The sequence below is a fragment of the Montipora capricornis genome, chromosome 12 (assembly GCF_036669925.1).
Source record: "Montipora capricornis isolate CH-2021 chromosome 12, ASM3666992v2, whole genome shotgun sequence".
In the NCBI taxonomy this organism is placed as follows: domain Eukaryota; kingdom Metazoa; phylum Cnidaria; class Anthozoa; order Scleractinia; family Acroporidae; genus Montipora; species Montipora capricornis.
In genome coordinates this window covers 17,779,340-17,789,386 of record NC_090894.1, presented here as the reverse complement: position 1 = coordinate 17,789,386, position 10,047 = coordinate 17,779,340, and the positions used below count along the sequence as shown (strand labels likewise).

The 10,047-nt window shown below is 38.6% G+C and overlaps 1 protein-coding gene and 1 pseudogene across 2 annotated transcripts in view; both read left to right on the top strand.

Moving 5' to 3' along the window:
* Window positions 1–814, top strand: LOC138026407 (uncharacterized; annotated as a pseudogene).
* Window positions 815–3,643: 2,829 nt separating this feature from the next.
* LOC138025260 (mitogen-activated protein kinase-binding protein 1-like) overlaps window positions 3,644–10,047 on the top strand; it is a 52,337-nt gene continuing 45,933 nt past the window's right edge. For both annotated transcript variants that reach the window (XM_068872490.1, XM_068872489.1), the window contains exons 1-7: window positions 3,644–3,973; window positions 4,128–4,219; window positions 6,520–6,582; window positions 6,696–6,753; window positions 7,172–7,273; window positions 7,597–7,674; window positions 9,483–9,521. In XM_068872490.1, the coding sequence (XP_068728591.1) occupies window positions 3,875–3,973; window positions 4,128–4,219; window positions 6,520–6,582; window positions 6,696–6,753; window positions 7,172–7,273; window positions 7,597–7,674; window positions 9,483–9,521 (531 nt within the window). In that variant the 5' untranslated portion in view covers window positions 3,644–3,874. The remainder of the gene's footprint in view (window positions 3,974–4,127; window positions 4,220–6,519; window positions 6,583–6,695; window positions 6,754–7,171; window positions 7,274–7,596; window positions 7,675–9,482; window positions 9,522–10,047) is intronic.

Genomic DNA, 10,047 nt, shown 5'->3' with positions numbered 1-10,047 from the left:
ATGCAGAGAGTTCAAGCACTGACTCAAGAGGAATGTTTACGGACCAAATAACGGCAACCTGTGGTCATCAATTTTGTCATCACATACAACCCCCACACCACATTCATTGCGGAAATTACAAAACGCAATCAGAACTTTCTTCAATCAAAAGAACGATTAGCACTAATATTCAACAAACCCACCTGGTTGCATACAGACGACCAAAGAGTCTCAGGGACAGACTCGTGAGCACAAACTTTAGGAATGGGACAACGGTTAACAATCTCATACCGAGGGGCTGTAGAGCTTGTCAAAGACCAAAGTGCTGCTAGTGTAATAAGATAAACGAGACACAAACATTCAAAAACACCAGTAATAATAAGATTTTCACCATATTCCATTCTGTAGACTGCCAATCGTCTTGGGTAATTTACATTATCGAATGTAACATATACAGGCTACAGTACATCGGTAAAAGTAAAGCAGGATTTAATCCGCGTTTAAACAACCATAGAAACCACATCAAAAAGGGAGTCAATTCTTGCGAACTTACGGAACACTTTCTAGATAATATAAGAGCACTTAAGAGCACATAACTTTGAAAATGACGTAACCATTACAGTTATCAACGATGAAATGATATATGAAATGGATCATATATGAACTGCGGATATGAAATCAAGTGAAGCTATGGTCCTCGTAGTTATGAACGCAATTTTTGCAATTGCGTAAAGAAGCCTGGAAAATTCAGGACTTCAACGGCGTTTGAACCCGTGACCTCGCGATACCGGTGCGACGCTCTAACCAACTGAGCTATGAAGCCACTGACGTTAGGAGCTAGTCATTTGTGGGTTCCAATGTTCCCGTAAGGAATGAATCAACGATGAAATCATATATGAAATGGTTCATATATGAGCTGCGGATATGAAATCAAGTGAAGCTATGATCCTCGCAGTTATGAACACAATTTTTGCAATTGCGTAAAGAAGCCTGAAAAATTCAGCTTGGCACTAAAAAACCAGGTGAGAGTAGTTTCCCACAGCGGTGTACATATAGTGTGGCTGCGATGCCTCTATTCTTGACGGAGCCGTCGGTCACTATCCATGGGCGTCTTGTGGCTGGAGGCTTTCCAATGCATGTTGAGCGGTTTTAATCCTCTGGATTCTTTCCCTGTACTATTTCCGCAATCTTGGAAGCACACGGCTGCGAACCTTGTAAGCTCCGATAAAAGAGCGCAGGCCTTGCGCTGTTGAAAGGGGCTCGATCGAGGATAGTGCGGCCAATTTGTGGGCACTAGCTTGCAGAGGGTCCCAATAGGATTCTTGAATTCCGCCATCCGGACCAAAATTTTCCCCCGTCCCGAAATCCCAAACGTTTTAATCGGCCAATCCCGATCCCGGTCATGAAGTCACAACATGATGTCTAAGCCTCCTCGTCAATTGCAACAACAGTTGATTTAGAATACGCCTTGCTAGTCTTTTCCACCAACCTTCATGACCCAATTGACTGATGATAATAGCAATTCGCACTAACAGTTTGAAACCGAAATGATACGTGATTGTCCATTAGTAGTAATTGAATCTGTTCACATGTTCCACTTCATTTAACTCGGTCTCGGTTGTAAGTTTAGATTTAATTAAGTAGTAGAGTGTTCCATAAATGCCTATAATATATACAATTACCCACAAGAATACTTCCTAACATTCCGAATTAGCCTGAAAACAATGTCCGTCAAGCTAAAAATGGCAAACTGCGAGTCGAACTCACGACCTTCCGCATGACAGCCCGATGCTCAACCAACTGAGCCACCGGTAAAAGAAATGTGCACATCTCATAGATGTTTTGATTCTCAATTACAAACTCTGTTTTGATTGGCTACTCTACTCACTTCGCATGCGTAAATAGTTCATCCTGAAGTCAAATAGATACGTGTCGTTTCTGAAGAAACGAAACAAAAATGGAATGTCACCAACATCATTGTCCGCGCTTCGTCGTTGTCATTACCAAGTGACTGTTCTTCCAAATCGTCATCGCTGCTAGAGGAATCGTACTTAAGAACGCCTTCTTCGTCGTCTTCATCTCCTGCTTCGTCCCTCTCGTTTGTCTTGCGGAGGGTTCAGCTGGCTCAAGGGAGACCGAATCCCTTGGTTTCACTTCTCTGTGGTAGAGATAGGAAGGCAGCGTTCCGGCTGTTGCCATCGTAATTTGTTGTCTGACAGAGCGCTGACGGACTGCTGCGCCAAACGTCTGGACTAAATCCCTCATGCTCTATATATTAAAGCGAGACGAGAGAAACATGACGCGTTCGGGTACAGGATACCATGACTTAGGATTTGCAAAATAGTACGCCGCTCAATGGGTTGTTCTTTTAAGGCCCTCTTTGCCTGCATTTCCAAAGTTTGTGGATCTTACTACGGTCAAAGTTCACGACAAAGATCACTCCATATGGGTCACATAAGGCTTGTGTCAGCGTGGTGGAAATTTCCGGTCGTTTCCGTCGTTGCCGACAGCGAAAGTTGAGTTTATTTTAAAATTTTCGACGTCAGAAATGCCGGATCTCGGAGCTTCAAAGCGACAATTTCCCGGATCCCGCTTCGTAATAACGCTAAATGCCGTGTCCCGACCATATAAATGCAATCCCGAATCCTGCTCCCACATTTCTTTATAATCCCGAATCCCGGGCTCCAAAAGGCCAAATCCCGGACCTCAAAAAACCTATTGGAGACCCTCTTAGGGCCGATTTACACGGTACGACTTTGTCGCATGCGACAACGGCTTACGACAGGCCCACGACATGATTTACGATTGTTGTGTACGTCAGAAAAAATGTCGTAGCATTTTAAAACATGTTTTAAAACGCTGCGACAATCGTAAGTCATGGCGTAGGCCTGTCGTCGTGTAAATCGGCCCTTAGAATCTTGCGTGCCTTAGCACGCATGCTTAGCAAGTTATCTGTCTTGAACTTTGTACCGACTCAGTGCGCACAATTTATAGAATATATCTTGGCACTAGGCACTTATCTTGGCACTTGGCACTTAAGTTTTGTTGTTGTTTACACCTCAAATATGGTTCATAAGCCGCTGTTTTAATTTTGTTTCATCATTCGCATGGCCTCAAAGAATTCATGACATGCTCGTACTTGTGTGCCTTGCATTGAACAGATCTGCCCCCACACACATCTGCGATCTTCTAGTTGAACGCAATTCTTGTGTAAATCTAGCTACGGGGAAAACGCAAACTGATTATTCCTAGTGTTGATACCACTAGGTTTGGCTTCCGCTCCTTCCGTTATTTTGATAGTAAGTTATGGAATTCATTGCCAGATAATGTGCGTACATCGCCTTCTCTTTCTGCCTTCAATATTGGTTTGAGAACTGTAGAATTTGACAAACAATGCTGCTCCTTGTGCGATCAATGATAAATATCTTTTTATATTTATTGTTATCATCTTATTACGAATAGTATAATTGTAATTATAATCTATTAATTAATTATCTTATTTGTACTTTAACCATGTTACTCTGTATACTTGTTTTCTTCGGAGATATTAGCAATTTTTGAAAACAAAGTCATTGTATTGTATTGTATCAGCCTACCCCCCGCACGCATTGCATACCGAAGTTTGATTTTCAAACGTTTTAAAAAGTACTGGGACTAGAATAGCGTTCCATTCTGCGGTGGCGGGATTAACAAGTTTTGACTACGCGCAGTCGGAAACGCGTTGTTTTAATCGAAGAAAATTTTGTATCCTAGAAAGATTATAGAATTCTATGGAATACTATCGAATAATTGACTACATTCCCAGGTTGACTGCCTCAAAACAATTACAATGCTGCCAGTATCGTTCATCTCGTCGGGCTGATTGAATCTTAGAGCTTACCTGTTCATTTCCGAAATGAACTTGGACAAAGTTGGTAGGATTCCTCCTCATACGAAAAGGGTTGTAGTACGGAAAGCAAACAGTCACAGGGATTTGCGCCCGTTAACAGAAAGGGTAACTATATTACGTTCACGTTCAGCTGTCGCTTGTTTGCCTGAATTAGAAGTCTCTTGTTTGGGCCCTCGTTCCAGATATGCATCGTTTATTTAAGAACGTGACTTTTCATTAAATCTGTATGTGATAATTTTTCTTTGCCTTTTATTTCCAGGCAACTCTGGAGAAAGTCTTGGGTTTGACTGTGTCCAAAAATGCAGCACTTGCTTGTGATTCATCATCTGGGATTATTGCATACCCGGCAGGGTAAGTATTTACACGGTGGACGAAAGACCTCTCCGAGTGATTCGGAATGCGACTAATAATTATTATTTTGAGTGATTGTCCTTCCTAGCAATAAACAGAAAGCTGAGAATGTATCTGAACCACATTTCGCCAAAATCTAGGACTTCGTGCAATAGAAATGATAATCCTTTCATGCAGCGACATTTTAAATGAGCTTAGCTTTAAAATTAAACAAGTGTCGTGTATTGTTTGCATTGAATTGGTCCATCGACCTTTTTTGGGTAAGGAAAATTTTGTCGGGAATAATATAATCGATATATGTTTGCAAGTAGGCCCTCGTGCTTCTTGAAGATGTCTTGCAATAAGCTTATATATATGCTTAACAAGCAGATGTTTCCGCGACATGTCAATTTCATTGGAATGATTTGATTTATTTGAGATAACATTGAAATGCTTTGGATGGACAGTTGCTGACAGTTGTTGATGATTATAAGCATGGAGAACTATACGGGTAGTCGGTTAAACTGTCATAATGAAGCTTTTATTTCGCTCTGATTAAAAATTATCCAGCGGAGATAAAACACCGGCTTTGAGTAATCGGTGCCCAGAAATACTTTCATCAACTCGTACATCGGTCCGTGAATCTAGTGAGCACTACATCGTGGCCATCAGACTTCCAATGTTAAGTCTTAAATGTGTGTGCTTAAAACGCTCACAAAAAGCTAATGTAATCATGGCCTAAACAAATAAGCTTACATGTCTCGGAAATCTGCAAAACTGAGTTGCTAGCGAATCCTGTGAAGTATCTGTTCGGAATTCCTGTCATCAACTCGCGTTTCTTGATAAGAACGACATCAAAAAGTCATCTACGGGTCAATTTAAATGGTCTCCGCTTGGGCCAGCTGTTTTAGTTTAAGCCTATTGTGGTTTCAGAAAAATTTGGTAAGGTCCTCCATCTTATTTGTTTTTTACTCTTTGTACAGTCATGAATGGTGTGACCCACACACAACAGCTGGAGAAACAATATTCTAAATTATTTCTTTATTTCTTCAATATCCAAACATTAGAGATATGTTGTACTGGCAATACTCTTGATGGAGTAACCTTGTTATCCATAATTTCTCAACGTCCATGTATTTTAATATAATGTGTTAAAAAACGTTGTATCTGATCTGAGTAAAAAAAAAGGTTATATATACATAAAAATAGTTGTAAACTGAATTTTTAGTTGCAACTGCGGCCTTCTTCAGAGTAAAACTATGCATGAAATAAAATCATTGTTCCCCCTGGGGTTTTATCAAAGTTTTGTAAATAGAAGGGAATGGCTTCCATTCATTCACTGCGTTCTTGTCTTTTGTAGAATGCCACGATTCCACAAAAATTATTTTGTGCCAATTGTTAACGTTCTATTTTGTTTCTAGTACCTTTTCTTTTGTGCATGCCTGTAGGAGGTCTTTTGATTTTATGATTGAATGAAGTTTCTGTGTAAACAGGAAAGGTAGATTGTTTCAAATTTTGAAACCCTTGTTCTTCTTTGAAGTATCGCTCATCATAGTTGTTGGCAGGAAATATAATTGACATCGCAAATTCATGAACAATGTTGAAACATATCTTCAGAGTTTTTTCCCAAAGTCATGCAGATATGACAACATTGCAGTTGGTATCCATGAATCTTTGAGCTGCTTCCATTTTACATATTTGAGGGTGATTGCAAATGATATTTAAAAAAAAAAGAATTTAGGGATTATTCCAAATTTTAAAGTCATTTTTAATTGCATAAGTCTATGTACATGTAAGTTGTAAAAACCTGCAGATATGCCATACCCGCAGATAAGCCGCACCCTGAATTTAGCAGCTTAAATTTTGGAAAAAAAGTTTTTGAAAGCGATAAGCTGCATGAAACAATGCCCACTGTAACAGGGTCTGTATTACTTTGTTCATCAGTAGTTGACACAAGACTACATGTACATGTATTTGTTCAACAAATTTGCTATCAAAGTGCTAAACGGCGAAGAAACAGTGGGCCATCTACCACGCAAATACTTGAGAATAGCATGGTATTTTCTTGTCCATGGAAGATTGATTACTGTTGAAATTACAGGACATTATCAACATGTCAGTTAACGGAAATTGGCATGGAAATTCACGGTGCCTTTTTCAAATGTTCCCGCAGATAAGCTGCACGTTCCAAGTTCTTATAATCATAAACTTTGTTTGATAAAATTATCATCAAAAAGATAAATCAGAGTTGCTGCTGTTTTTTTTTTAAATATCGATGTCCTGTTTATTAATTCTTGAGAAATGAAACCACTGTTTTGCAGATGCGTGGTTGTTCTGTTTAACCCAAGAAAAAACAAGCAGAGTTTTGTCCTCAGTACATCAAAGTAAGGAAAACCTTATTTTCTGTATAGTAATAACAGCAAAGTTCCTTGAGTTATAATGGTTATGATCGACCTAGCAGAGGGAGCATAAAATATTGGCAATTGATTTCTTTCAGGAAAACTATTACATCTCTTGCATTTTCTGGGGATGGGAAGTACTTAGCAACAGGAGAAGTAAGTTCCTTAACGTTGTGGATATCTTAACCATAGCCTGTTTATACCAGTAATAGTAATGCATTACTTGAAAAAATGTGAGAGTACACTGGACTGCATTTAAGTGTTTGTAGAAATAATTAGCACTGGATGACTCTACATTTCAATAACATTAATTAAAAAAAAAAAAACCTTTGTTGCTTATTGAAGAAGAGGGAATAGGATCATTTAATTCAAAGAAGATTCTTGCAAAGTATAGTCAAGAATCGACATTATGTGGAAGGCAAGCACTCCTATCATTGTACCATTTCTATCTCCCAAACATTGACTGAAGCATTACGGTTCTTCATGTCCACCTTTTGATGATAAACCTGTTGTTTAAGGTCAAGATAAAAATAAAATGGTTGTATTAGTGTTTCTTTACCATGTGAATTTTCAGAGTGGCCACATGCCATCGGTGCGTATCTGGGATATGGAGGATCCAACTCATCCACAGATAGCAGAAATGATGAAGGGTCACAAGTTTGGAGTTGCATGTGTGGTAGGGAGATACTGCAGTTGATGTTGCATGTAGTTTGTGGAGGGTTAGGATTAGGGTTAAACCTAACCGGACACTGTACATATTAAGATTCTTCCAAACTACATGTATGGTTATGAAAGTAAAATTAAGAGTGTTAATTCCCCGAAAATGAAGCTTTTGACCATTATTTTGACATTTTGATTTTGAAGAAAGAATGTTGGCTATTCCACCTTTCATGACAGAAAGCACATTTAATGCAAAAAGAATGTAGAATATCTTGTAGTCATCAGACCATTGCCTCATCAGTACTCTAAATAATGTTGTATTTGTTCCTCTGGTTTCAGGCATTCTCCCCTAACCTGAAATATGTAGCTTCTGTTGGATTCCAGCATGATATGATTGTGAACATCTGGAACTGGAAGGTAGAGTTCGGACGATATAAACTGCAGGTTGCGGGTTAGGGTTGCAGGTCACTGTTCCACCATAACAGAAACAACTCAAAACTTTACTATTGCTAACAGTAGGCCTAAGAAATAATGTTTAAGCCTAAGGTTAGCATTTTTGTAAAGGTTTGGGTTGTTTCAGTTACAGTAAAACTATGACCTGCAACCTGCAACCTGCACTTTGCACCCTCTGGGTAGAGTTGTTAGGCATTAAAAGATGAAGATGAAGAGAAAGCAGTTGTTATGATTATTATTAGGAGTTTAGTTCATAAAGAATTATTATTATTATTATTATTATTATTTAACATCATGTTCTGGCTGTTGTCATTGCCGTCTTTTCTCATAGGCGAGTCATAACAAATGACCAAAGGCTAACAGAATTGTCTCTTCTTCGCATTTCCAACACTTTCCTCAAAATCCTTGCAGTTCCCAACAAAGCATTTTTTTGAATTACTCCAACATTGAATGATATCCCTAGCTTTTCAATCCACCTATCAAATCCTTTGGTGACACTTCCAAGGGCTCCTATCACTACAGGTACGACTTCTACCATTTTGAGTTTCCACAATCTTCCGATCTCTCTCTTCAAGTCCTGGTATTTTTCCACCTTCTCCCTTTCTTTTTCCCCTACTCTTACATCAGCTGGTACAGCAATATCGATGATTATCCCCTTTCGCTCCTGCTTGTTAATTACAATTATATCTGGTCTTCTTGCCTCTATCACATTGTCACACTGAACATTGATATCCTGCAAAACTTTGACTTCTTCATTTTCTACTACACCTTCTGGGATATGCTCATACCACTTTTCCGCATGCTCCAACCCATTCTTCTTACAAAAATCCCAATGAACTTTCTTTGCTACATTGTCGTGTCGTCTCTTATATTCTTTCTGAGCCAATTTCTCACATCCACATACTAAGTGTTGCACGCTTTCACTGGTCTTATTTCGTTCTTCCTTGTGTAGATCTCTCTTCTACGACCCGCGCTTCTGTCAAATGTCATGAAGTTGTGAAACCCTGCCGTCGGCCCAAATGCAATTAAAATGTGCATATAATCAGTGCAGTTTACGCACATGTATGAAAATTGTTTCGCTTTGTAAGACCAGAAAATTTTTAAAAATCGCAAATGACTGTTTCAGAGTAACATTTTGTTCAAACATGGGCAAAATAGTAAAGGAAAAATAATGTTTACATTTTGCCCCTGTTGAAGGCCAAAAATATTATAAATTTACGGAAATCATAACACTAGCCCCGCGCTATCGGACAGCACTTTTGTCGCGCTCTGTTCCATTATTTTAAGGGTTAGTTCTGAATTTTCCATTGAGTTGTCAAAATTTAAGGGTTAAAAGTCATAGCAAAATATATATCCCAATGCTCTACATTTCATCAAAGAGGTGTCTCACAGAGACTTTGATTTATTGTCGTAACTGGTAAGAGTTGTCAATAAATTGTTCTAGTATCAAACGGTATGAACTCTTGGCCATAACTCCATAACCAATGATTTTACTAAAACTGTTCAGTATCTGTTATTAAATTATTTATATACCAATTTTATTTTTGCATAAAATGTCTTGTAATTAGCTGCACAGTTAGCTACAGACATATGCTAAAACCCTTTCTGCTCTAACGTGAAAACCGAAGCAAAATTCAGGAAACAACTTTGTAGACCCCGAAAAACAATTTGGCAAAGGATACAGAATGAGCAAGAGCATTGGTTGTGCCTAGGGGTATTTTTAGGATGTGGTGATGTGTAAATTAACTACTTAATTATTGTTCTTCTTGTAGGCTGGTACAAAGGTGGCCAGTAACAAAGTATCTTCCAAAGTAAGTTACTAAAGAACAAGGTGCATACTGAAGAAAAGGTGCATTTTTGCAAAGAGCCTTAACCTATTGACTCCCAGGGGTTCCCCATTGACGAGTAAAATCGTCTGGCGTTAGACAGAGTAAAATACTAAGTCTGGCCGGTTTCGGCCGGTTTGGATGTCGATGGGTTAATGGAGACATAATTTTTCAGTGAGTGATTAAATTCTTAGTTGAATAATTATATTTGCCACGTGGTGGTGGATGCAGACATGGGAGTGGGTGCTTTTGAATATTTGGCTCTAATAATGCAATTTAAGTATCAACATTAACATTGTTTAATGAAAAGTAAGAACAACACCAACAACAACTTTTTTCCCAGTGTTATCTAAATAAACCATGGGAGTACATCTAGGTTTTGGCTATAAAAGAAAAAAGAACACTAGGAGATCTATGTTTGCCATTTCACTGTACATGATTGCACAATTAAAAAACCTGTGGAGCGTGTATGGTGTCTGTGTCAAAAGAAAACTTTTACTTCAAAATCAAT